General features: G+C 52.2%; 2 protein-coding genes and 1 pseudogene across 3 annotated transcripts in view; all 3 read right to left on the bottom strand.

Annotated features, from left to right (window-relative positions):
- The window catches only part of TEX264 (testis expressed 264, ER-phagy receptor), a 28536-nt gene extending 24229 nt beyond the window's left edge, over positions 1-4307 (bottom strand). The window contains exons 1-3 of one of the 2 annotated variants that reach the window (XM_036266356.1): positions 4250-4307; positions 3665-3741; positions 1322-1613 (exon numbers count right to left, since the gene is read on the bottom strand). In XM_036266356.1, the coding sequence (XP_036122249.1) occupies positions 1322-1579 (258 nt within the window). In that variant the 5' untranslated portion in view covers positions 1580-1613; positions 3665-3741; positions 4250-4307. Of the gene's footprint in view, positions 1-1321; positions 1614-3664; positions 3875-4249 lie in introns of those variants that run through there. The other variant, XM_036266355.1, reaches the window with a different exon arrangement.
- A 7221-nt stretch (positions 4308-11528) lies between these two features.
- Positions 11529-27128, bottom strand: part of RAD54L2 (RAD54 like 2) — a 60506-nt gene continuing 44906 nt past the window's right edge. The window contains exons 15-22 of the mRNA XM_036266353.1: positions 25722-25821; positions 24850-25055; positions 23696-23868; positions 23006-23202; positions 20331-20530; positions 19222-19311; positions 14254-14346; positions 11529-12681 (exon numbers count right to left, since the gene is read on the bottom strand). Coding sequence (XP_036122246.1) covers positions 11687-12681; positions 14254-14346; positions 19222-19311; positions 20331-20530; positions 23006-23202; positions 23696-23868; positions 24850-25055; positions 25722-25821 — 2054 coding nt within the window. The 3' untranslated portion in view covers positions 11529-11686. The remainder of the gene's footprint in view (positions 12682-14253; positions 14347-19221; positions 19312-20330; positions 20531-23005; positions 23203-23695; positions 23869-24849; positions 25056-25721; positions 25822-27128) is intronic.
- Positions 15328-17311, bottom strand: LOC118633500 (annotated as a pseudogene).

Raw genomic sequence — 27128 nt, 5'->3', positions numbered from 1 at the left:
TCCCGATGCCTAGCCCAGTGAACCCTCCTACCTCTTTCTCCACCCACGGAAGGTGCCCTGGCCACACTTCCCGTCGTCCCATGTCTGCAGGCCCTGGCTGTTGCAGTTCTCTTAGCCAGGAGGCCCTTCCGGGCAGAGCAAATTCTATTCATAGAGAAGGCCCAGCTGAAATCAACGGCCTCTCTGAGCCTCCCTAGCGGACTTGAGGCCCCCTCCTCCAAACCCGCAGCTCAAAGTTCTGTGGGCATCGAGCACAGTGCCTTGTTGGAGATTTATCTGTGTGAGGCTGATTTGCCAACCACAGGAAGCTTCCTGAGGGCGGGGCCACATCTGTTCATCTCCAGAACGTGGGTGTTGAGCAGAACCAGGCAGAGAGGGAGTCAGCACACCTGTTTCATCTGCGTGCCCCAGTGAGGCCGGGTCAGGAGACAATGGGTAGGCTGTAGGCCTTGCCCACGGGAGCTCTCCAGGCGAGGACAGCAGAGCTGGGGGTTCCAGATGCCTGGTTTGCCAAGGCTTCAGACATGGAGGCTGAAGAGCCCTTTGCAGAGCTGCCAGCCGGTGTGGCTGTGAGCACCGCCCATGGCGCTGCAGGAGGCCACATTGGTGAGCCCTGACTCACTGCAGGCTGCACGTACAGCTGGACGCCCACAGGGTGCCAGTGATGCTGGTTTAGTCTCTGACCCCAGCATCTTAGACATTCCAGGCAGCTCACTTAGCTCCACTTGACCCCTGCCCCCGAGGCCCTCTCCAAACCAGGCAGGCTTGATGTCCAAAATAATGCCTTATAACTGGGACAGGGGTCACCAGAATAGCTGAAGGGGAGGGATTCCAAGTCCCATGCCCATGGCCTACCCCTTAGCCCTTGAGAACCTGCTGCCAAGCAGGAGAACTGAAAAGGGGAAGGCACAGAAATAACACAATATGGCCCCAAACTGAGGGCAGGATCTGAAAGGCCTGGCCTTAGAATACTGGCCTCAAATGGGGGTGAAACAGGGAGAAACAACAAGAGAAAGCAGGGTACCAAAGCCCAGGCAGAGGCTAGGGACTCATTGGTATGTTCCCTTCACTCCGAGGTCCATGGGTAGCCACAAGTCAAGGGAACCAGACCTGGGGAAGCAGAACCAGCACACGCTCCTAGAAGGGGACAGAAGTCCAGGCTAAACCTGGAGGGAGCTTTGAGCTGAGAGCAGTGGTTTGCAGAGCCAGTTCAAAGATTTTCCCACCACTTCCTTAGAAACCAAAATGGCCCTCCCCCAACAAACCCTGCCCATGTCCATCCATGGGGCATAAGTCCAGCCAGGCACAGAAGGCTCCTTACCATGTGTGGGTTGTCATAGTAGACGGCAATGGAGCGGAGCCTGGGGCAGACACTGCAGCTCTCGGTGAAAAGCCGCCCCGTCTCGCTGTAGGGCCCCATGTGGAACTTGTAGGCCACAGTGACATTGCGGATGGGGGGTGAGCCAGCACTCACTGTCACCCCAGCCAGCAGCCCTGAGTACCTGGCAAAGACCAGCAGCGTCAGCAGCAGCAGCAGAGTCAGGCCCCCAATGAGCTCCAGTAGTAGTAGGTCCGACATGGCTCTGTGCCCCCCACGCCGCACCCCACGGCAGCTGCGAAGGAGACAGAAGAGAGAGGAGACTGGTAGCCTGCTCTGACCAATGTGCCCACCTGCCTGCCAGTCTGTTCTGGTGCAACCCCAGCCCTGCCTTGGGTGCGCTGACCCAGGAGGAGTGGCCAGAGGTGTTTACACATGGAGTGACCTAGAAGGGAGCTACAAAGGATGACTGAAGCCACAAGCCTCCTTATTTCTTAACCACAATCACTGAGGCTCTCAGGGCTGCTGTGCCAGTCCGCTGGCAGCCTTGGTCACACCTGGGGAAACTGAGTCATAGAGAGCACAAGAGTTGAGTCAGCCAGGGACATACTCCCAGCTCTGATCAGCCTTCCCTGAGATGGACCAGACATGAGCCAGCCTGCCTTTCCCCCACATTGCCTCTTCCTTCCCACAGCTAAACCACACTACCTGCCCAGTCTCCCCAAGCCTCAGGGACCACTGCCAGAGGGAGGACAAGCAGGTGCCAGGGTCCAAACACTTATTAACAAACAGGGGAAAAGCACGAGGAACCAAACCCCGGGAGGGAGGGGGGGGATGTGCCACAGGAAGAGGCTCTCACAGGAAACTCCTTGGCTAAGCACATCTGGCCCGAGGAATCTTTGCTATCCAGCAAGCTCACCCCCCCAGAACCAGAGACCAGGTCAAAACAGGAACGAAATTCAGTGCTATGCTTCCCAGACCTGAGCCACCAGTGCTAACCCGCTTCATCTCACGTTTTCAGCCCAGAGACTAGAAATAGCAAGAAGGGAAAGGCTGCTAGAGTGGAGACACACAACACGGAGAAGTCAGTCACTGATCCCTGGTCTGAGTGGTTCATCCCATGAGGGAGGGGTGCTGGCCTGGGGGCATGGACCATATCTGGGGTCTACTCGCTGCCCTGTCCCTTCCTACCCAAACATCTCCAGTGTTTAGAATTTAACTTTTATGGTTTTGATCTCTCCACCCCACCTCCTGTACTAGCTACTTCACAAAAAGGCATCTTGAGGTGGAATGTTGAGGGGGGAGTCATTTTTCCTTTTTGTGTGTGTCACTTATCTGACAATTCTCCCTCCTGTCCACTGGCCTTTCCCCAATCCTCCTACTTGTACAGTACAAGGTAAAAAGACATTCATTTGGCGGGGGGGGGGGGGGGAGGCAGCAGCAAAGAAATTATCCAGGAACAGGCCTGGGACACAACACAGAGGCTGGAGAGAAACCTTCAAGGCAGACGGCCCAGTCTTCCCCAGCGTGACCCCAAATATTTAAAATTTAAAAGTTTTGGGAGCTGAAAGTCAACACGTCAGCCCTATGGAAAACTTAGCTCTGTGGAGTAATTTGTTCCTTTTGGGTTCTGTGTGTCAAAATTTTTTTTTCTGAAATATTGTCTTTGGAGTCAGTGCGCACACAGCTTGCCTCAGAGAGTGGCGAAGTCAACTTCTAAACCTTTGGTGTCATGACACTGGGGTGGCTGACTCTGGTCTTCTCCCCCACGGGGTTCCTGCCCCACAGCTGCTCGGTCCTGTGGACACGTTCATTCAGTCCTACCCAACTTGCCTCTGGTTAGTTTCACTCTTGTTTTCTTTGATGATGACAATGGATCTTTCAGTAAATACTATATGCCAGGCACTCTGTTAAAACCCAGCTACTTCATTAGTCCTCCAAACGAGGGATTAGGAAACAAGTGGTTAGGAAGCCAGAGACGTGCCCAAGGTCACACAGGTACTAAAGGGACCTGGACCGAAACGCCGGCAAAGGGAAACCTTTTCCACTCTCCCTCTCCTTCCTCCTGACAGGGTTCCAGAAAAGCTCAAGCATTTCACCCGTGCTGGACATCTCTGACGTTGGCTCTCAGACGCAGCTCTGGGGGTGACCAGCTCTCTGAGCCACCCACTCCGCTGCACACTCCCTGTCCCCTCGAGGGAATGTGGTCCCCACTTTTCTCTTCCTCTCGCTCCTTAAGTCTCAGAAAATGAACCTGGGGCCCAGAGCTCCGGTCAGCACAGGAAGGAGCCGGGGCACAGGGAACTGCCCCATACTCAAGAGAAAGAGAAGGGCTGGGAAGCTCACCTGAAAAGCCAGGCTCCCTTTTAGCAGCTCATGGCATCCGGCGCGGCAGGGAACGAAGTGCTCCGAGCGCTCCAGAGCTGGGGGCAGAAAGAAAATACCACTGAGCCGGGCACCTGGCCCTGACCGCTCCCTGTTCGGGGAGAGCCCCCCCGGGGCTCCGGAACTCCCCCTCATCAAAAGGTGCGGCCTCAGTCCCCTCGGGGAGATCAGAAGCTGAACTCGCCTCACTAAGTCGGCTCCACCAGGGCCCCGATCATGTCCCTGTTCTTGGAGAGTTGTCTTCCAGGGGGGCTCCAGACGCCCCGAAACAGCCCCGGCCGCGGGCCCTGGGCGGGCTGGGCCCCGCTCCAGCGAGCCTCCGGGGTGGTCGCCTCCCCCGGTCCCGCGAGCGTCGGGGCGGCCGTCCGGCCGGCTTCCCTCAAGGGCCCCGCCGTGGGCGCCGGCGGGAGCGCGAGGACCGGGCTCGGGGCCCTGCGCCGGAGGAGGGGACTCCGCCCGCACTCGCGACCCCACCCCTCGGCCGCGCCCCGCCGGTTTACCCAGCCCCTTCCTCTGCCAGCCGCGACCCCCAGGGGCCGCAGGCACCTCCGCAACTTCAAGCGACGGCAAAGTTTGCAGCCGGGCGGCGAGGCGCAGCCCAGACACGGGGGCGGAGTTAAAGTGCGCTCCTGCCCCGCCCCCACCCCAGCCCTCGGCCCGGCCCCGGACTCGCCCCGCGGCCGCGGCTGGGGCAGGGGCGGCCGGGGCCGGGGCGGCCGGGATGGCAGGGCTGCTCCAAGGTCGAGCTCGGCCCTCCGACCCGGCAGGGGCCAGCTGTGCGGGAGTCGAGATGCAAAGGGCGGCCTGGGCCGCGGGGGTCACGAAGGGGCGGTGGGGGCCCTGAGGCCGCACCCGGGCGGAGGGAGGTCCCAGGCCCTCGGCGGGCGTGAGGCTGCCCCGGCGGGAAGGCTTCTGCCCCCGCCCGGCCCTCACCTCGGCTGCACCCGCCGCGGACGCCGCTGCGCGCAGGCGGCTCCGGCTTCGGTCGCGGAGCCTGTGCGCGCCCGCCTTGCACGCTCGCTCCGCCCCCTCTCGCGGCGGGACGTGGCCGTGGCCGTGGGCGCGTGCGCGCGGGACCCGAAGGGCGGAGGCCTGCCCCGCCCCGTCCCCATGACAACGAGCGTGCGTCCATCCTCCGGAGCTGTCAGGGGCGGAGCCCGCCCCGCCCCGCCTCCCACACGCCCGGGTGGCAGAGGGTGACTGGGCGGGGAGCGCGGGGCACCCGGGCCGGCGAGAGCACCACGGCCGCGCGCCCTCGGGCGTGGGGGGAAGGCTGCCGGGCGGCCCGCAGCGGGCAGCCAGGCTGGGGCCCCGGAAGCCCGCGCCGGAGAGGAGCGTTCGAAGAGGTTCCTGGCATTCGTGCGGTCCGTGGTCCTGCTCCTTTCGCTCACGGAGCTTCGCGACAGACCGGGGCACAGCACAAGGCAGGGCCACCGGCTCCCATTGTACAGCTGGGTAAACTGAAGCCCAGCCTGGGCTCAAGGGAGAGGCTAGTGGATCCAACCTTCGGACAGCGCGCGTATCAGCTTCCTGCCTCCAACTCCAGGGCACTCCACTCGCCAACCAGACACAGGGGTGATCTGTCATCCAGCCAACATGGGTTGAGGACCACTCCCTACCAGGACAGTCCTAGGGGCTGAGGGTACTGAGAAGACTAAACCAAAACCCCATCTCCTGGAGCTCAGCGGGGCACGCCCCCTTCCCAGGCTCCTCCCGCAGCTCCGCCCTCTAGCTGAGCGTACACCAGGTAGCTCCCAGGCCAGGTGTGAGCTCCTCGAAGACAGGTTTGATCTTCAGCTCCTATTTCTGAGGCCCTGCAAACAACAAAGCGCCCTTCTAGGGCCCCAGAGATAAAACCTTGCCTTCCGGAGAGGCCCAGTCTTGCAGTGGAAGCAGGTCTTGCTGGGCCAAGAGTCTCCTTGGTGCTCCTGACTCCGAGAATTGATGCCTGGGAGGGCAGGCTTATTGGGGACCCCAGTACTGCACGAACAAAGGGCAGACTGGGCACACAAAGGCACTCGTAATCCTGGCTTCCTTTCCCTCAGCTTCACATTGTTTCTTCCTCATCTACAGCACCAAGCCTGCCCCAAGCTCTCTGGGCAGCTGGCCCCTTACAGGCACTCAGGGCTAGGCTGGCAGGGTTGTGGCAGTTGCTTGTGAACATCAGGCACATGATCCAACCCTCTGGGTGCCCTAGACAAGTGGGCTGTACACTTGGAAGCATTTTCTGCGGGTGGAGGAAGGGCCAGTGCACTGGCTGTGACAGCCTCTGCCTGCAAGGTTTGCATGGTTGGTTCTGACTCTCAGCAGCTCATGAACTTCTCTCCGGAAACCCTTGTCTGGAGCTGCCCTTTCTTCATTTTGTCCTCTCTGCTCACTTCCTTTAGCCTGGCTGGGGAACTCAAAGGCCCCACATCAGAGTTCAGGGTGTGCCTTAGTTGCTTCAGCACCGCTGTCTGTCAGGAAAGAAGTCTGCCTGTGACTGTGACAGCAAGACATCAGTTTCCATGGCTTCAACTCAGGCTGCTCCCAATAAGGCAAGCCTGGCCCTTGTAGGATCCCCACAAGGTCTCTGCTGGCCACCAGGAGGCTGCAGCCAAGGCACTTTTGACACCCCTCCCCAGTGGCGTTTGAGCAGACGGCTCATCTAGCCATCCCCCCAGTCCTATCTCCCAAGAGCACATATTCTCCCTCATGAGCCCCGATTTGGCTTTTATTTCCTGCTTTCTTCTGTCCAAGGAATCCCCACAGAGGCTCTTTAATTTTCTCTTAGAAAATTCTCAGAGAAAGTTTCCCCAGGGCTGCTTCCCTTAAAGGGACCAGAGTGGACACTTCCCTCCTTCCCCTAGCCCCTAATGTTCCAAAGCCCTGGTTAGTTCTCTGGGAGGCAGTGGTCAGATCCTCAAACTTGATGACAAACGGAGAACGCACATGCAGTGTGTGTCTCCCATCCTTTGAAAGTACCCGTGCTGTACCCAATCCCCAGCCACTCACAGCCCAGTTAGGGCATCCCCTGCAGGACGTGCCATGGCTGAGGACCAGCTAGCCTCAAGTTACCCCGAGTCAGCTTCACTGTTCCCTCTAGAGCCTGGAAATGCAGTCCTCTTCAGGTGAGCAAAGGCAGGAGGAAGCCAGCAAACCCCACTGCAACAAAAAACCTGCCAGCAGTCGACCCTCTGTTCCCACCTCCCCTCCCTCCACCCCAGGATGCTCTAAGTTATATCCCTTTTGGCACCACGAGCCAAACAGCTGTTCAGACAATTCCTTGATCAAACAACATTGCCTTCTTGAGTTTAAATTTTATTTTACAAAAAGAGAAATAAAGAAAACTGATAGGCAGTTATACTGACTTACATTTGTTCTGTTTGCTTTTTTAAAAAAGTGACATGAAACACAAGTAAAAATAAATACGTCATAGAAACAGCCAGTTGCCCAGTCTCTGGGGCAGGAGCACCTGCCCTGCCGAGAGGAGGGAAGCCCATGACCACACCAGCAGCTAGAGCACCAGCCACAGGTGCTCCTCAAAGCCAGGCGCAGTCCCAGGCCTCAGGGGGCGTCCTGAGGAAAGAAGACGGAAAACCAAAGCCCGGTGCCAGGTCTCTGGGGCCACCTCATCTCCCCCCACTCCTGGCAGTAATGTGGCCTTAGTGGTTATCCACTGCCACCCCTCAACCCACCTGGACCTCTTCTCCTGCCCCTCTGGTGAGGGTACAGGAAAAAACCGTCTTGAGCAGGCTAAGGGGCTTCTTCCGGTGAGTCCCCAGCCCACCCTGAGTAACACAACCAGACAACAGTCAGTTTACACTCATGTGCACATGAGCAGGCAGGTGCACATGCACACGTGCGCACGCACAGACACACACACAGACACACACATGCCTGGGCTGAGCTCTCTCCCAGGGGAGGGTCCTGGATCAGGTCACAGTATGAGGTCCCCCCTCTTCTGAATATCACCCCAGTAGTGGTAACAGAGAGTATCCAAATCTCTCCCAGCCTCTGCCCTACAGACTCTGCAGCCTGCCTGGCTACCTCTCCCCGATGCACTGATTACTAGATCAAACAGACCCACGAGAGAGGAAAGGGGCAGACTCTGGTCCCTGAAGAGCAAAGAAGTTGGACACTGCCTGCTCAGGAAGTTCATCGTAAGACTTGGGTATTCATAAAAGGCCCAGGGCCAAGCTAGTGGCATAGACAGACATTAAAGGGTGATAGTGGAATACACAGGGCACAAGAGAAGCGTCAGTAGGAGGGGAATGGAGTCTGAGGGTGACGGATGGGGAGCGAAGTATTCTCAGACAGGTCTTGAGGTGCAGGTTCCTTGGGAACAAACAGTCAGCAGAGGGTCAGAAAATCTCCTGGGGGGGCCACTGGGAAAAGGAGCGCCTCTCTCAGGAGTTTTGGTGGGAGAAGAGCCACTTAGCTGGGTGTATAGGAGGCTGTGGTTCAGGAGGGAGACTGGTCTTCTGAGGAATCACAGGGAACTGGGAAACAGGAGGGAGGGCCATGGCCAGGAGCACTAGGAACAAGGAATGTACATGGGATGAGGACTCCGTCTCAGAGCAATGCCAGGCTTGAACAGACTGAAGCAGAGGACTATGCTCTGCTGACGACTTTGGGAGTGACAGTTTCACCCAGACGGCTAAAGTTTGGTTAAGTGTTTCAACCTATTAGCAAAACTTTACCCTAGCTTTGCTTCAGGCCCTGGAGTGGGAAGTTTCATCTTTAGTTGTGAATCACAAGTATATAAATTTCATACACTAATTCCTAGGGAAGAGAGTTCCAAGGACCAGAGTTATCCTGTAATCAGGAGATGATGAGATAGATGCTTAAACAACCGGAGAGGGTGGGGATTTGGCAAATATCCAATCTGAAGAAACAGATCTGATCCAACAGGGTTCACTTACTTTCTTAAGCTGCTACTTTGTTCGATTTTTATCCACAAAGATTCTAAGAAAAGGACACTGAACCTCACTACACATGGTAATTCTGAATCACTGAGTTGCACTACATTCCCTAGGCTGAGAATTTAAGCTAAACCAGCCAGATGATGGACCTTGAGGGGCCTCTGAAAACTTTCTGTGGAAGATGAGGGGGAGGGAAGTGCCCAGGCCTGGTCTTCTGCCCTCCCTCACTCCGCCACCCTCCCCCACTCAGGCCTGGGGGGCAGGTGGGAGCCACCACCAAGTGCTTCTGATCGAAGAAGCTGTAGAACAGTTCTCAGGCTCAGAGACAGTTCCTGCTTCCCTCACACATGCTCACGTTTGGGGTGCAAGCACACTGCCAACCGGCACACAGAAAGAGATAGCAGACAAGTCAGAAGTGTCATGTTCATCACTACAACAACACGGAAATGGCGGCACTCCAATTTCCTGTGATCCCGCCCCCACCTGCCGAAAGAGTGTAAGCTGCACATATCGAAGAAAGCCTTCTCTAGCCAGGTCTGCCTCCCGAAAACTAGGGCCTTTCCCAAGTTAACGCAAACCCAGCCACTGGAGGCACTGGGTCGAGAGCCGGCATGTGCTCCTCTCAGGATGCCCATTCACTTCTTGGTACCTTCAAAAGCCCCTTCCCTTCCAGCGACTGGTGTCAATTCCTTGCTGGCACAGTTTCTGGATTCTCAGAGCCTGCTGCTGTGATTTTGTAGAATTACCACCCCTCCCCCAAACACACACACACACACACACACACACACACACACACACACACCTCTGGGATCCCAGTGCTCTGGGGCCTTGCAGGCTGAGTGTGCTCTGCAAACTGGAGATCTGGGCTAGCTCACTCCTACTGCACCAGCCTCAACCTGAAAGCCCACTCCAACCGAGACCATTCACCATCCAATCTTGGTGCATCTGAAAGAGAAAGCACTGGTTGGAACTATTTTTAAATTATTAAAATAATTTGCATAGCTAAATTGTAGATCTAAGGCTTCTATGAATAGGAGACTAAAGAGTCTGACAGGGTGCTTATGGAAACAGAAAAAAGCGCCTGAAGTCCCACTTTTGGTGCAACTGGACAGCGCACAAACACACGCACACACGCACACTCCCCATCCACCATCTCCTTGTCTCTTCTCTGGGAACACTACCCCAGAGTGTGTAAGGCCCTCCAACAACGAAGACAAGCTGGTAGGAAGCAGCTACTACTAGGGTGACCTGACTAAGCTGCCTGCAGGGCTGGGAAGAGGCAGGGGCAGCAGCTGCCTAGTGAGAAGGACCCATGGGTAGGCGGTGAAGCTCTAAAGACAGACAAGGTGTGTTCATCATAGAGAAATGCCTAGAGAAGGCTCAGCAGCCAGGGGGAAAAGCCACAAGGAAGACAGCCAGTGTTTATGCTTAAAGACCAGATGCCCCTCCTCTGGCACTGGCAACAAGAAAAGGTAGACCCAGAGTGACTGATGTGTTTTTTATGACAAAAGCCCGACTCAAGGCTCCTGCAGGGGAAGGGCTGCTCCATGTTCCTTCAAAGAGGGTGGAGGAGGTAGCAATACCAGGCCCGGGCTGACTGTCAGGCTGGGAAGCCGACCCATTTCCCAACAGGGAATCAAGTCTGTTCCCTCGGCGCAGCCACCCACCCATGGCACAGACAGCCTGCCTCTATGGTCACCAGAGGATGCAGCTCCAAATCTGGCGCCACTTACTTTGCAACAGTGAATTCCATGATCCCAATTTCAGTCTCTGTGGAATGAGTCCACCTCACCAATTCTCCAGCCACAGGGTTCCCTGATCTTCCTGAAAGACCATTTCCTGAAAACAGTTGTTCAGGGTGAACCTGATCAAGGCTAGCTCTCTTTCCGTGGTCGGTTCCCCACCCCCAGGGATTTCTTCACCAGCAGCTCTGGGTCTGGGGTATCTTAAAACTGCCCTTCCCAACGCCTACCCTCTTCTCTACCCCAACCTCCCACCACCACAAAAAAAAAAAAAAAGATACATGAGAAGTCCAAATAATAAATAATTGCCCGTAAGAAATAAATTAACACGGAGCTCTCTACCAGGGAGGGCGGGGACGGGAAAGGCCGCCAGGACAGGAGCTGGGCTCAGCGCCCTCGAGAAGATCTCCAGGCACAACTCCACGGTCCCTCACTCACACAGCGCAGGCTGCTCCCCAGCCTCTGCGAGCAGACGGGCAGACGGCCCCCAGACAGGGAGGTCTGCGGGGAAAGAGGCAGAGACTGCTAATGCCCATGTCCTCTCACGATTCCCCCGAACTCTACAACACACGGCTCTGAAAACCAGGGACTCAGGTTTCGGGGCCTCCTCTTCGCCTACTAGAAGGAAACTCGTGGTTTCCATGGCTCTTCTCCTGGGCTCATCCTGACGTTCATACTAACAGTTGCCATGAACCACCACACTCTGGTTTCCATTTTTAAAAAGATAAATTCATTTTTAGTTTCCCCCTTATCCGTCCCTCCCTCCCTCCCGTCCCTCCCATCTTCACCACTGCTGTTACATACACGTACATACATACGTAAACACACACACACAAGCACACATACCTGGTCTGCTTCCTTCCCACCCCCTAAAGACTCCACTTCACATGGAATCTCAGTCTGCTCTCCCTGCCCACACTCCTTCCTTGCCCGCCCTCCCTCCCTCCCGCCCCTCCCCTTCTCCAGGCCAAGCTAAGTCACCCAATAAGGCAGGTGTCTTGGGAGAGAATGTTCCCAAAGACAGAAATGGGATGTGAGTGTCTACACTCGGGTGGGCAAGCTAGCAAGCAGACGGCTAAGCAAGGCAGGCAAGAAGAGAGGCAGGCTGCCCTGGCCCTCCATTCCTGTTTTGGGTCCCTGATTTCCCGCTATTGCTGCTCTGTTGGATTTTTTTGCCTGTTTGTTAACCTGCAACAGAGCCCTGCCACCGTGTCAACCACCCTTTGTCCTCCTTGCCCTCCTGCCAAGGCCCTATTCTCAGAAAGCCCAGATCGCTGCCTTCCAGCTTGGTGGGCACCTGCTGGGGACCCCGAGTGAGGTGGAGAGGGGCTCCCCAGCTACTTCCCAGTGACCTCTATCACATCATCATCCTTATCCTCATCATCATTGGAGCTGAACCCCACCTCAGCAACCTCATGTGAGTCGAACGGAGGCACCTGGGACTGGAGGAGGCCGCCAGCTGGGTAGCCTGCATGTGAGGACATGTAGCCTGGGTAGACAGACATGCCCCGTGGAAGGTTGGTGGGCAAGACAGGGGAAGGGAAAGGCGCGAACATCCTGGGCTCGGACAGGAGTGGCTGTGAGAACGGGAGTGAGTAGCTGGGCAGCATCCCTGGGACAGGGGGGTTGAGCATGAAGGAGGGGTTGCTGGCAGTGACTGAGGTAGCCGTGGAAGAGGAACTGACGGGGCCTGCTGGCACCAGAGGGTCAGTAGTCACTGGAAACACCAGGCGGGCATCTGCCAGCAAATTGGACAGCTGGTAGTAGGAGGGGGGACTGCCCATGAACAAGGAGTTCTCCCCAGCCTGGGAGCTGAACGGGGGGGTGAGGTTATGGTTTAAGGAGACGGGTGGCATGGCAAACCTGCCCGAGACGGGATACCCGTGTTCATACGGCTGCACGGGGGCTGGCAGATGGCCCTTCCTGGACCGCCGGCGGGCTGAGTCCTGGGCAGCAGGTGGTGTGACCAACTTTCGCTTGTGGCCCCGTAAGTCCAACACTGGGTGCCTGTCACCACAGGACTGGCTGGCCACCAAGAGGGAACTATCGAGGCGATGACCCCCAAGTCGAGGCTCAGTCCCAAGAGCTGTCCCAGGCACAGCCCCGCTGTCCACGAGCTGGGCCGGGGGGCCAGGCAGGGCGGCAGTGGAGCTCGGGGAGCTCTGGCGGGACTCCCGGGCGGCGGCCACGTCTGCGTACTGCTGGAGCTCACTGATGATCTCCGGGCTGTCTGGGGAGACGGGCCTGGCCAGCCCCTCGGGGTCGGGGGCTGCAGGTGATGAGGCACTGTGTCTGCCGTTGCTTGTAGACTCGAGAGAAGGCCCCTGAGAACCTGGGGACAAAATGCAGGTAAGTAAGAACAGAATGGCCAGGGAGAAAAGGAGAATATAGAAAAAGTTCCATGAAAACAAAAACATCCCGTCCTGTGGTCCCCAACATTCAAACAGTTTGATGTATAAACATCACCGATGTCACCTTTTCTAGTCACAAAGACAGAAATCCTTTGATCTAGGAAACAAGTCTATTTGTGACAAAACGTGCAACTTCTTTTCACCCCAGTTCCCCAGTCTGTAAAACTCCGCCAAGATGAAGCCTATGAGGAGATAATGGACATGAAACGCTAAGTCATCTTTCTTATAACTAGTCAGACTCTTTCAGTGACCAGGATGAAAAACAGAGGGAAATGACATTTAAAAAGCCATCCATCCTGGTTCAAAAACAAAACACAATCCATGGCCATGGGAGACGACTGGGACAGCTAGGAAAACCAGACATGGCCTGGAGAGCGGGCGTACTGTGGAACCGCTGACCTTCTCAGTGGGGTAATGGTGGTGTACGAGGAGGAGAATGTCCCGGATCGTGGGTGTGTATTAAATACTCAGGGGTAAAATGTCTTCCATTTGTAAATAGTTCAACAACAGGAAGGGGGAGAGCAGAGCAGCTGCGAGGAAACGAGCGGTGCCTGGGTCTAGGCGCAGGGCCCTCTCCTCGTGCGTCAGTGCGCACGGACACCTCCACAACACGCTCGGAACACGCCCCCTGCAGAGGGAAGCCGGCCAGAGTACCGCACCTGTTTATGTGCCACACACACCCTCTGACCTGGCGCTCAGCCCCACTTCTAGGAATTTATCTGGCAGACACACCACGTGACCGGGAGCCGGTTCTGTAGTGGTGGAGCACAACAATCTGAATGTCCAAGGACAGGGGGCGTGGGAATACTCGATGCCACATCCACCGAATGGCATCCTGTGCCGAACCCCCCATGAGGCACAGCAAAGGAAATGATAAGGACCGAGCCCTGGGCGACACTAGTGAGTGAATTACCAGTGTATTATAGTAAGTGAGCATTCGCTTTAAAAATACAAAGAAGCCCTGGCCGGTTTGGCTCAGCGGTTGGAGCGTCTGCCTGCGGTCTGGAGAGACCCGGGTTCAGTTTCCGCTAAGGGCATGTACCTCGGTTGCAGTTTGTCCCCGGCCCTGGTTGGTCGTGCGGGTGGCAGCCACTCGATGTGTCCCTTTCACATCGATGTTTCCCTCTCTCTCTCTTCCTCTCTCTCCCTCCCACTCTATCTGTACAAAAAATGGAAAAATGTCCTCAAGTGAGGATAAAAAAATAAAAAATAAAAATACAAAGAAAAGTTACACACATGTTTTTATCCAGAGAGACACACACACATCCCTGTACTGTGTGTATGTATAAAACATCTCTGAAAATGACAGATGAGAAATGGATGGCAGGAAGCAGGGCAAGAGAAAAATTTATTTTCACGTTACTCCATTTTGTACCTTCTGAACTGTGAATCATGTACGCATTATCTACTCAAAAATTAATTACAGGTGAAACTAAACCAAAAAAACAATACAAAATGCCCAGTAGGTCAATGGAAGATAGACACTACTATACCTGAGGCAGCCATCCGACCATCTTCAGGGGCCTTGGGTTTGCCAGTCGCTCGGACAGCAAAGATCCGCCCATCACTGGTACGGATGTATGTCCCTACGAAACATGAGGAAGACCGTTAGGAGCAGACAGGCACGACATGAGACCTGGAAAATGAGGTCTCACACCCTCTCTCGAGACCTGTGAAATGAGGGGTGGGTGACTGACCCAAACACTGACTGCATCACTACCATGCACAGGCTCTGCTCTAGACACTGGTCCTCCAGAGGGGGCACAGACAACTATGCCAGAAAACATCAGAAAAGGTCCGGTGCGATGGAGGAAGTACATGGGGTGCTCTGAAGAGAGCGAGGTCCTCTGGCCTGCATCCTTCTCCTGGTCTGGAAGGAGGAAGCCTATTGCCGCAATGCCCTCTCTCTGTTGTAGGAATAATTCCAGACCTGCACAGCACTACTCTACCATGCCCTGTCTTTTTTTTGTTTGTTTGTTTGTTTGTTTTTCCTCCAAATTCCTGGTTTAATAAGGACTTGTTTATTTTGAGGAAAAAAGGTCCCAAATATCAGGCTGTTCACCCACATATAACCCACATATCAACTCTAGAAAACAAATCTTAAGACTATTACACTAATTATTTTCCTAGAGGATACATTTGACATGCCAACTCTCATTCACAAAAAATACACTGTTACATTTGTGTTGAACAGCCCCACATAGCACTTTTCTGTGGGGTATAACACATACCTCTAACTCAAAGCTGCTCTCAGGTGCTACTCAACGCATGAGATTGCCTTTGCCGTTAGGGAAGCAACTACTGAACTCATATTATGAATGAAAAGAACGGTACTCCCTGCATAACAAGAGATTATTTTGGAGACAGTTGATAAAAACCATACATCCTTTTTATTGTTCAGTCATAAAGAGGTATCAAAATTAAAAGCAAAAATTACAGGGTAAGACTCAACATACTAGGAGCGTCAGAGGAAGTGAAAGTGGGACCAGGCGCAGGGCGAGATGAATGAATGAACACGAGGGACACGATGGGAGAACAGTGAGCATGTGCTGGAGATGCTGGGGAGAGGATCTGGTGAAAATTTTGATCTTAGACAAGCGCCTAGGTAAAGAAATAATGGGACATGATTTCTAAACCCCACTATGTGCTTAAGAGTCATCCTCGCCACTGGCGCTGTCTGTCACCCTCTCCTTCCTCAGCCTCTTTTTCATCATCCTTGATCAACTCCAGCTGGTCATCCCCCCATCTTCATTATCATCATCACCCAGTAGGTCCCCCTCCTCAGCAGAGTCATCTGCACCCCCCTCAGACTCCATCTTCACATTAGGCTCATCACCCTGGCCGGTTTGGTTCAGCGGTTAGAGCGTCGGCCTGCGGTCCTGAGAGACCCGGGTTCGGTTCCCGCTGAGGGTGCGTACCTCGGTTGCAGTTTGTCCCCGGCCCTGGTCGGTTGTGCGGGTGGCGGCCACTCGATGTGTTCCTTTCACATCGATGTTTCTCTCTCTCTCTCTGTTCCTCTCTCCCTCCCACTCTACCTGAACATAAAATGGAAAAATGTCCTCGGGTGAGGATAAAAAAAAAAAAGAAAAGAAAAACACATTAGGCTCATCTTTCTTCAGGGAGATGCTGATCGGTTCCTCTTCCGATTTATCATTCTTCATCTCTACTGCTTGTTTGCTCTGCTCCTTTTCAATTTTTTCCAGGCTTTCCAGTAGATAATTCACTTTTTGTTTTATCTGGGTCAATTCCTTCTTAATGGCCTGAAGGTCATCTCCTTTCAATTTTCCAGACTTGGAAGAAGATCCTTGCTGTCCACTCTTAGAATTGAAGCCACTTTTGCCCCTTCGTGATGTGTTTCCCGATACACGTTGGCGTTTCGAGGGCACCGCAGCCCAAGCAATCGGAGGAGGAGGAGGAACATGCGCTGGGTAACTGTACATCCTGACATAATAATCCCGTTGAAAGTCATAGTCCAAGTCAGAAGAGGAGCGTACATCTCCGCTGCAGATCGTTTCACACCTGCTTTTCCTCGGTTCGCTTTTGGTTCTGCGGCCAGATTAATATCTAAAACCTGGCCAGCAATCATTCTGCCATCCTCTCCCGCCACAACAGCTCGGGCATTTCTCTCATTAACATATTGCACAAAGCAAAGCCCTTATGAACAGAGCAACCCACAATTTTGCCATATTTTGAGTAGCCTCCACATCAGATTTCTTGACCACAAGAGTATTGAGATTCCCAATGAACACACGGGAGTTCCGGAGCGAGGATCTGTCTTGTTGGTAACTTGCTGGCCATTTTCTTTGATGATAAGGTTCCTCACAAAGCCGAAATGTAGCTGAAGATCAAAAAAATCTCCCCGGAGGGAGAAGGGAGAAGAGATTCGATTCTGAATCTCCTACTCCCGGGTTCTACGTGAAGCCGACTACTGCTCGAGGTCAGCAACACGGACACAACTGCTCAGCTTTCGTCTCTTCACAAAATGGCCTGCCCTGTCTTAAGTATGTTTTTTGATCAATCTCCTGGAAAATCGGGGCTGCTGCTAAGCCAGAGATCAGCAAACTTTTTCTTAAAAGGCCAATTTGTAAATATTTTTGGCACTGTGAGCCATTAGATCTCTCTTGCAACTACTCAACTCTGTAGCATGAAAATAGCTGGGTGTGGCTATGGTCTAAAAATCATTATTTCTGAACACTGAAATGTGAATTTCATATAATTTTCACGTCACAAAATATTATTCTTTTGATTTTTTTCCCAACCAACTGAAAATGTAAAACTCATTCTTAGGTCACAGGTCCAGTAACAGGAAGCAGACTGGATTTGGCCGGTGAACCCTCCGAGTTTGCCCTGCTCTAGGCTAGGAAGAGTCCAGTCAGGGGCAAGTACAATCTTCAATGTGTCTTATATTTCTTCGCATCCTTCCCCCAAGAGTCAAGGTATTTTGATCCAACAGAAGCCAGGGTAAAGTCTCCTTACTAAGCACAGAGCCTCAGGGAGCCTCACAGAGCAAAGGCTGAGATGAAAGACAGGCTTCGACGCTGTCCTGACCATGTCCAGCCCAGACTTCTCATCCCACAGTCTCACCTCCCCTTGTGACGAGACCAGAGGCTGTGGGCTTCTCGAATCACCACTGAAAGTTCTGTCATGCAACCCATGTACACTGACTCATACACCCAATACATCTCCTAGTCGATCCCTCCCACCCCCCGGCAAGCAAGTAAGATGACACAAAACACAAGTTGGCTTATAGCCCATTCCACAGCTGTTTTCCTCCAAGTGTGATCTTCCTGTGTGTCGTTTAAGTACCAGACGTGAAGCTTGCTGACTGCAAAGCATTCGTTCAGAAGACGTCTCAGATGAACGAACTGCCGGCTGTTTGCTAGAGCTACTAGCTGAACAACTAGCTAAGGAACCAGAGAACCCCACCCATGAAGTTCCCTTTTAATTATATTATTTTTTTAATTTTATTTTTGTTACAGATGTTTCTCCTTTTTTACCCCACTGACACCCTCCTCCCCATCCCCAGCTTTGTTGTCCATGTCCATTGGTTATATGTACATGCATATAAGTTCTGTGGTTTATCTCCCCACCCACCCCCTCTTCTAAGGGTTGTCAGTCTGTACCCTACTTCCATGTTTCTGGGTCTATCCTGTTCCTCAGACTGTTATGTTCATTATGTTCCACAAATAAGTGAGATCATGTAGTATTTGTCTTTTTCTGCTTGGCTTGTTTCACTTAGGATAATACTTTCCAGGTCCCTCCATGTCGTCTCAAAGAATAAGAGATCTTTCTTTCTTACAGCTGCATAGTATTCCATTGTGTATATGTACCACTGCTTTTTTATCCATTTGTCTACTGATGGACACTTGGGCTGTTTCCAGATCTTAGCTTTTGTAAATAGTGCTGCTATGAACATGGGGGTACATATATTCTTTCTGATTGGTGTTTCAGGCTTCTTAGGGTATATTCCTAGAAGTGGGATCACTGGGTCAAATGGAAGTTCAATTTTTAAATTTTGAGGTAACCCCATAGTGTTTTCCATAGTGGTTGCACCAGTCTGCATTCCCACCAGCAGTGCACTAGAGTCCCCTTTTCTCCATACCCTCGCCAACACTTGTTGTTTGATGATTTGTTGATGGCGGCCATTCGGGCAGATGTGAGGTGATACCTCATTGTTGTTCTAATTTGCATCTCTCTGATGATTAGTGATGTTGAGCATTTCTTCATATGTCTCTTGGCCATGAAGTTCCCTTTTTAAAAAGCCCAGCATAACCTAGATAACTGACTGCTGAGTGACCCTGCTTTCCCCTTCTGTGCTCTATATCCCACTCTTCTGTTTTAAATTTGTCAATAAAGAGTGAACCCACAAACCCTAGGCACCCCACTCTTGGACCCTAATAAAGGCAGAGACCCAGGTCCATGCTCTCTCTTTCTCTACCCATGACCTCCGTATGAGGCCGCTGAGAATAACATGTACCCTCCAGCAGCTGTGAGTAACAAAGTTTATATTTACAAAGTTCCCTGATGGTCATCGTGTGTTGCCGTCATAATAAGCACAAGGGCTGGTTCAGCCACACCACTGGCTCTGGGGAAATGTCTAAGGGGGTTCCCCCAAGTAGAATGGAACCAGGTGAGTCAGCCATCCCTAGCCCATAGCATCATTATCGGCAGGCTGAGATCCACACAACACACGGGGTCTATCCAAACCCACCCCAAATTCTCCACTAAAAACAATGTCAAAATATAGGAATGTGGGGACTAACTCCCTTCTTTTAAGCCACTGACAGATTTCCTGTAGGCCCACCCCCACTCTACCAAGCTCTTGGAAATGTCATTTCCTCATGCTTCCCCCACAAGTGACTCTTACAGGACGAGCCCTACCCCCGCACAAACCATATGTGCTGGTTCTGTTTCCAGCCCAGCACTCTCAGCCCAAGCTGGGCGGGCGGCTGGGCTCTCACCTTTCATCCCCCGGATGATGTGGATGCTCTCACCAGCGTTAATTCTCGCCTGCACATCTGTGGAGCTGTTGAGTCCAGGAATAACAATATCTAGTGAAGACACAGACCTTATATTTAGATCACACAGGGCCTGACTACAGCAGGGAAGGAACCCAAAGTCCACATCCACCCCGTTTCCTCAATGGTTTCTCTAAGCCTCTCAGTGGAGCAGAGGTCAGGACCCAGGACAGCGAAGCAGCCTTCTCACAACTGCCTAAATAAAGAATTACTGTGAAAATAAGGAATTTTAAGAAATCTGATCATCTTTCTGGTCCATTCCCCGATTTAATGAAAACTGCACAGTTTCTGGTTTAGAAGCAGTGGTGGTACGAAGCTATTCCTGTGTCCCCTCCACGAGCTACCTGCACACATCTGCTCCACAGCACTCAGGCACCAGCGGCCCCGCCCCCTCCTGGCTGAAGGATGAAGAGGGTTTCCAAGAGTCAGCAGAGAAGTAGGACTATTAAAAGGCTCTCTTTGTTTTTACAGTGAATATGTATTATGTTCACACAAAATCAATGAAGGTATTTCCATTAAAATGCATTTATCAGGATTCTAGGCAGCAAGATGATAAACAGCATTGGTGAAATGCGTTCCTTCCCAATTACCCTGGATCACAGGACCAATCACAAGGATGGACGGGCCATCCACCTCCCTACCACTGATCCACCATGTTCAAACTCACAAAGAAAGAAGCAGGTAACGTTCAGATCTTCTAATTAAATAGGGAGGTTGACAGCTGTCCCTTATGCTCAGTTGACCCTACAGTCAGGCAGGACTCAACACACTCACCCGTCTCTCAGAAAACCAACCCTGTGTCCCAGTGACCTTTCCACAATCTCAGATGGCTCAGAGGCTATCCCACCCACCACATTCAAGAAGACTCAGTTGCATGTTATTGTTGTGAAGATACTTCACTAGTGTACATATTCCTCAAGATCAGGGACTGCTGTCTTCTCTGTTTTTACCTACAATGCCAATGTAGCAAGGTCTAGGATACACAAGGTGTTTAAATACTAAATTCCCTGCATGAACAAAGTAATCTGAAAGCGAACTCTGGCATTCCCAACCTGTTGTGGTGACCACCTTCTGCACAAGGACTCCTGCGCGCTGCAGGTAGTTGATCGGGAAGTTCATAGCTGGGTTTGTGCTGGAGGCACAGCTTACACTGCCTCCCAGTGGGACATGCCGGGGCATCATGGGGATGGGGGTGGACTGCACGGGACGAACACTGGCCACAGGCTTCTCGTCACTCTTCAGGGCCGGCTGCCTGTGACAGAAAGACAAGCGCACTCAGAGAGGCCGGCAGAGCCGCCACCCTCCCCTTTCTGCAAAGCTGACAGAGCCCTCAGACATCCCATTCCACAGCCTCAGGTGCTGCTGAGAGGAGGATCAGAAGCATTTACAGGGTGTGGTCAATTCGAAAGAAGACCAGACACAGGACGGAGACAGAGGGAGACAGAGGCAGTGAGGGATAACGCCTCTCCGAGTCCAGGGCATCAGATGTCAGTGGAATGGCACCTTTATGGGGATATGGACTGTCTACACATATTAGGAATTAGTCCTTGGAGGGAAGTTAGTACGAGGCAAAGATGCAATAAGGGAGGAAAAGTTCTTTAGAACACAGTGCATGGTAAGTTGAAGATGAATGGGTGGAATTTTCCCAGTCACTCGAGGAGAATGGACATGTGACGCCAAATGTTGAAGTGAACTTGACAGGCCACCCGTCCAACCTTACCCATCTTCACTCTCTGAAACTTCAGGCATCAATAAGTAACACAGACACCCCCTCTCCTCTGCATTACTTCCCACTGGCTCTTCCTGGAGACAGTTCCCAGAGCACCCCTCCAGCACGACCCCACAAAAGCAGCAGCAGCCGAACGCTGTGGACAGCAGCCAGGCTCTAACTGGCACAGGCCTGTGGTCAGCCAGAGTGCTGGCTGTGCGTGTCCTATCCATGCGCCAGAATGTTCCCCCAGGGCCACTGACACAGTCCTCTCACTCCACCTTCCTATCTGGATGTTGGTGCCATGAGAAAGCTACTCCTGATTTAAGATTTTAAAAATTAAGTTCCTGTCTATAAACTTTCTGAAATCTGTGTCTTTGGTCATAGGAAACAGACCTCCTTGGACTATGTTCCTCCTCATCTGGCTAAAGAACACTTTGGGCAGCACCCTGAGCCCTGTGGTCGCCCACATTCCCAGGAGGCCAGACAGCACAGTGAGCTCACCGGGCCGGCCCATCTCCTCGAGCCTGCGCAGGTGGCTCTGCAGGAGCGAGGCCCTGGCCAGATGTCAGTGGGACTTTCCCAGGACCAAGTCAGAAGGGTAACAGAAACGTAGCCCCAGCCCTACTCTGCGGGGCTGGGTGGGAGGGCCTCCGCAAGCGAGCCCAGACGGGATACAGAATCAGCGGGAGCATGGCACGTATGGCTCATCAAACGCCGGGAGAGGCTGGTGTCTCCCACGGGCTGGAGTTGGGCCAGAACAGGAGCTGACATCTCCTCACAGCCCAGGCCATTTGTCACATCTTCCCCTCCACATGGCTTTTCTCCCACTGGGTTCAGGCTCAGTCCACCCCTACTGCTATATGAAAAAGCCCCGGACAGTGACCAAAGGAGGGGAGGATGAGAGAGAACATTCACAGGCAACACAGTATCTGGGAAAATGACACAGAAATAAAGTCGGAAGGCTCTGGGAGAGCCACTTTCTCCTTGAAAGCATCCTGTATATACAAAGTAGCAAACTCACTGAAAATTAGAGTCTCATAGAGAATATCACATGGTTCAATTCCTTTAGAACCTCATTTGGCAAGATTTTTTTATATGCACTCTTCATAAGAAAAAAGTTTTAAATCTATCCCATTCAAGTAAAATAATTATCTTTAATCCATGATAATCAATTTAAAAATGCAAACCACCAATAAGCAGCTGCTCCAGTAAGGACTATCAAGCACTCTGTCTTAAAAATGAAAAAAATTGCCCAACTGTTGTGGCTCAGTGGTTGAGCGTCGACCCACGCACCAAGGTCACCAGTTCAATTCCTGGTCAGGGCACATGCCCAAGTGATGGGCCGGATCCGCAGTGGGGGACATGCAGGAGGTAGCCAATTGATGTTCTCTCTTATCAATGTTTCTGTCTCTCTCTCCCTCCCCCTTCCTCTCTCTCTAAAATAAAGAAAAAAAATGAAAAAAAATTAAACACTGATAACTGTTCTATAATTTTTACAAAGAGCCTTTCTCCACTTAGCAACTGGCTTCCATCCTGTTCACGTTCTGAACAGTTCTAGAAGTTGTGCTCAAGAAAAAGATTTTTCGCTCAGGACTGTGGCACAGCCACAGAATAAAATCTCATTAGGAGCAGCAAAACACACTGACTGCAATCCAAGACCCATACAGACCTGACCTTCACCCTTGAACTTCAGTGCTAAGCAAGATCCAGGACAAGGTGCTACAGACAGGATGCAGCTGTGTGGGAGGGCTGGGCCTCTGTGTTTTGAGAAGTTGTACCTCCCAGGAATCCAAAGGACTCTCCTGAGTCACAAGACCAGCAGCTCATTCTTCCAGCCAGAGCCACTTCAAACACCAGGACTACTGAACAGCTTGGACACCTCACCCAAGAGCAGAACCTGTCAGCTCTCAGCAGCCAAAAGCAAGTTGTAGTCTGTCCCTTAGTTTAAACAATGCACCAGTCGGAAGGTTTGGGCCTGGCCCCGAAGCAGACCTTCCTTTGGTTTCAGCAACTCACCAGTTTCTCTGACTAAAAGCCGGGATGCTGGTCAGGCTCTGGTCGCTGGCAGGGTAATACTGTGCATATGATGGGCGGGTGTAGGGGACTGATGTACGCTTGTCTTCCTCGTAGCTTTTCTTGGCTGCTTTTTTCTCCGCCTTGGTCAGCTTGTGATCCCTTCGGTTAAGGAGCAATGACTCATGCTCAAAAGGCTCCTGGGGACACAGGAGGATGTAGATTTAATTACCAGTCTTTGTGCCAAGATGACGGATACACAATGAGCCTTACTTTGACACCAAGGAAGGGCTGGCTGCCGTGAGCACTAGCAAAGAGCCTGTTCACAGCCACATGGGCAGGTTTACTGGCTTTCTGCCGAGAGTGAGCTTCACAAGTCTAACCTAGCGCCAGCTTTAAACAATCAAAGTCTGCCTTCCAAGTCAAAAGGAGAGGAGAGGACAGAGAACAGACTACATTTTTAGAACTTTCCATCTTTCTTCTAGGAAAACACACTGGCCAAATTATTCCACACGGCTGAGCCCAGGACCTGGAGGACCAGGCTAAGGGTGACTGAATGGGGCAAGGAAAAGAACCAGTGGGGTCCAACAAAAGCCTGAGTAGAACAGAAGTTCGGATGAAGGAACGAGCTTGCCAGGAGAGCCGCCCTGCTGGACGCGGTCGTGCCGGGGGCTGCACGCACCAGGCTCTTACCTTGGTGATGAGGTGAGGGTACTTCAGACAGGCAAGTTGCAGGACTGGCTCCTTGATCTCCTTTATGTTCAAAGATGCTTGGGGAGCTGGCTCTTTCTCAACAAAGTGCAGTAGGTTCTCCACCTCCTTCCGGGTAAAGTTCAGCATTGGGTTGAGATCATCCACCACCCGATCTAGAAGGGAGAAGATGTGGAGAAAGTCAGTCAGGACATGGCAGAGAAGACTGCAAAGGCACAACTACAAAGATCCGCAGAGAAGAGAGGCTGTGGGTGGCACAATGGTAACTAACACCCAAACCACCTGAAGCCATCCCATATCTGAACGTCAAAGACCAGGTCTGAGGCCCAAGCGAAAAGGAAATAAAATACGCGGAACCTGCTAGCTCAGCTCTCATCACTCAACCCACCTTCAGCGAGCTGAGGTCCATGCCCTCTCACGCTGCTATTTGAATGAGGATGAGAGGGGAGGAGCTGCTGGCTTCCTATAACAGAAAGTCCGTCTGCGTTCCCACGTCCTCCTCCTCCCTTCCCCTCGATACCGTAAGGATGGTGGGCTATATGAATGTGTCTCTTCTAATATTGTGAACGAAAAATACATATGTATGCGTACACACGCACACACACACTTTTTTTTAAATCCTCATCTGAGGATATTTTTCCATTTATTTTCAGATGGAGTGGGAGGGAGGGGTAGAGAGAGAAAGAGACAGACATACCAATTGGTTGCCTCCTGCATGACCCCGACCAGGGCCGGGGATAGACAAATTGCAAAAGAGATATATGCCCTTGACTGGAATCGAACCCGCGACTCTTTGGTCTGTGGGCCCACACTCTCTAACCGCTGAGCCAAATCAGCCGGGGTGACAATAAAAATATATTTAGCCTGGCCGGTGTGGCTCAGTAGTCAAGCATCGACCCATGTACCAACAGGTCGCCAGTTTGATTCCCAGTCAGGACACATGCCCAGGTTGTGGGCCAAAACCCCAGTGGGGGCATGCCGGAGGCAGCCAATCGATGTTCTCTCTCATTGATGTTTCTGTCTCTCACTCCCTCTCCCTTCCTCTTTAAAATCAATAAAGAAAAAAAAACATATATATATATATATATTTAAAACAAAACGAAACATGTCTCTTCTGAGCCTGGAAGATGGCTCACCTGACATGCCCTGCTTGGAAATCTGACGGTCATAGATCTTCTTTTCGAGGGTGAAATCAGCCACAAGGCGGTAGATGTGACAGGGCTTTTTCTGGCCATAGCGGTAAACCCGACACACTGCCTGAGCATCGTGGCAAGGGTTCCAGGAAGCATCAAACACCACCACTCGGTTGGCACCGATCAGATTCACGCCCAAGCACCCGGCCCTTTAAAACACAAACCAACAATCACAGAGCTTTTAGCTTTAAAGAGAGTTTTCAAATCAGTTTTGCCCTCTGTAACTCCTACCCCAACATCATCCTCTTTGTCCTAAGCACAACATACTGGAGGTTCTGCTGTCCTGATGAACGGTACACACGTCCTCAAGCACTGAAAAGCAAGCCTTGGACGCCCAGCATGAAAGCGCCTACCAGTGCAGAAAGAAAGCCCACTCTCCGCGCTGCCGTGAGAGCGTGACGTCACCCGGGGAGGGAATTGTGCGGCTAGGCTAACAGCTCAGGAGAATGACCGATCCCTACCTATCGAGGGCACGCTGACGGCAGCGTGAGACGAGCAGGGCCATCGGCCTTCAGTCCTGCTGCACTTCCTGCTTTCTAGAACACGTTCACGCCCGTCACATCATCTAAGCCTCAGAACACCCCAGCAGGAAAGCTAATTACAACCATTGTTAATGAAGATCTCAACGAACTTAATGACAATGTCACAATCGCCCTTCGAACACTTTTTTAGTGTCCCCTCTATCACTTCAAAAACAAGTCACAAACCTGAGAAGATCTCTTCTGATGGAAACTGGATGAGCTTTGGGGTACCTGCCTATGTAGCCAACTGCCTGGAACAGAGCCCTCTGGCCTACCCTCTCGGGATCCACTCACCTTGTGGAGAGAAGAAACAGCCAGGTGGTGAGGTTGCTTGGATCATTGAACTGATTAATGAGCCGCTCCCTCTCAAAGGCAGGGGTGCTACCATCTAGCCCTAGGACAGAAGGAATACCACAGAAATAGACAGATGAGGGCAGGGTACACAGCAAAATCACTGGGCAAATGTGTTTTAAAAACAAAACAAACACACTACAGAGCTCAGCTTTTACCCTCGAACATTCCATGGTCTACCATGAGACCCAGGTTTCTGTAATTTAAAAATACCCCCAGGTGATTCTCATGTACAAGGATTAGAAACTGTTTCTCTCTTTAGTATCTTGGGTCAATTCTAAGGCCAAGGTTCCTAGACTTTAGAGTGCGTTAAATACGAATGCTTGGTAGACACTGGCTCAGGCGGCCCTCTCTGCCTCAGTCCTGTGAATCCTGACAGGTACAGATGGACCAAGGAGTCTGTGTTTTGAAATGGAAGATATTCTTCACTGGGAATCTGCACTGTTAACAAGCTCCTGAGAACTTGCTATACAGAGCCATAAAAGGAACAGATCTGGAGCAGGGAGGTGGGACATATGAATGAAAAGGAGGAAGCTCAAAAGGAGAAAAATAACCTTCAGTTACGAGGCATGAGTAAGTGAGGAGGGGCTACTTTTGTCACCTCAGATAAAGCAGAGAAAAGGGCAAAGCTAAGGGTATGAAATACCATATGGAGAACTGAATTGCTACAGCTATAGAAAGCGTTAGTTTAATCGACTCTCAATCAGCACCCCAATCTACCTTTCCAACCCGAGTTCTCACAATTTCCAAGCACAGCTCAGCACTGACTTGTTGGGCAAGCCTAGAGTCAACACAAGGCTCCATCCTAGACTCTGTGCTGGGGTCTCCTCGCCACCCCTGAACTTGTGGTGCTTATTAACAAGGGTGATTTCTCCACCCTCCACACCACAGGAGACCCTTGGCAATGCCTGCAGGAGACAGTGTTGGTTGTTATAACTGAGTTAACACTACTGCTACCTAGTGAATAGAGAGCAGGGGCGATGCTAAACACCCCACAATACACATGACTGCCCTGACAGCATGGCATTATGTGGTCCAAATGTCAGTATATGGTAAGTGCCTGAGGTCAATACTTCTCAACTTTTCTTTTCATTACCACCCTCTTAAGGAACCTTTCCAATTACCATGTCCCCCATGTAATTTTACCACCACAGATATATCGTTTATGTTTATTTACTATATGTATGCTGTGTTTCATACTTCAAGCTAAGTTTCTTTTGCCCTCAGGGACATATGCCCACCCTTCTAGGAACGCACGTCCTAGACCTGGCTCCCTCCGCTCCTCCCAGGAATGGCCTCGGGGCTGCACGAGCTCTGTGCCTTTCAAACTCTCCCCATTTTGCAAGTTCA

Source organism: Molossus molossus, unplaced genomic scaffold (assembly GCF_014108415.1).
Source record: "Molossus molossus isolate mMolMol1 unplaced genomic scaffold, mMolMol1.p scaffold_m16_p_18, whole genome shotgun sequence".
In the NCBI taxonomy this organism is placed as follows: domain Eukaryota; kingdom Metazoa; phylum Chordata; class Mammalia; order Chiroptera; family Molossidae; genus Molossus; species Molossus molossus.
Note: the sequence above shows the minus strand (reverse complement) of the source record. Positions and strands in the feature narration are given on the sequence as shown.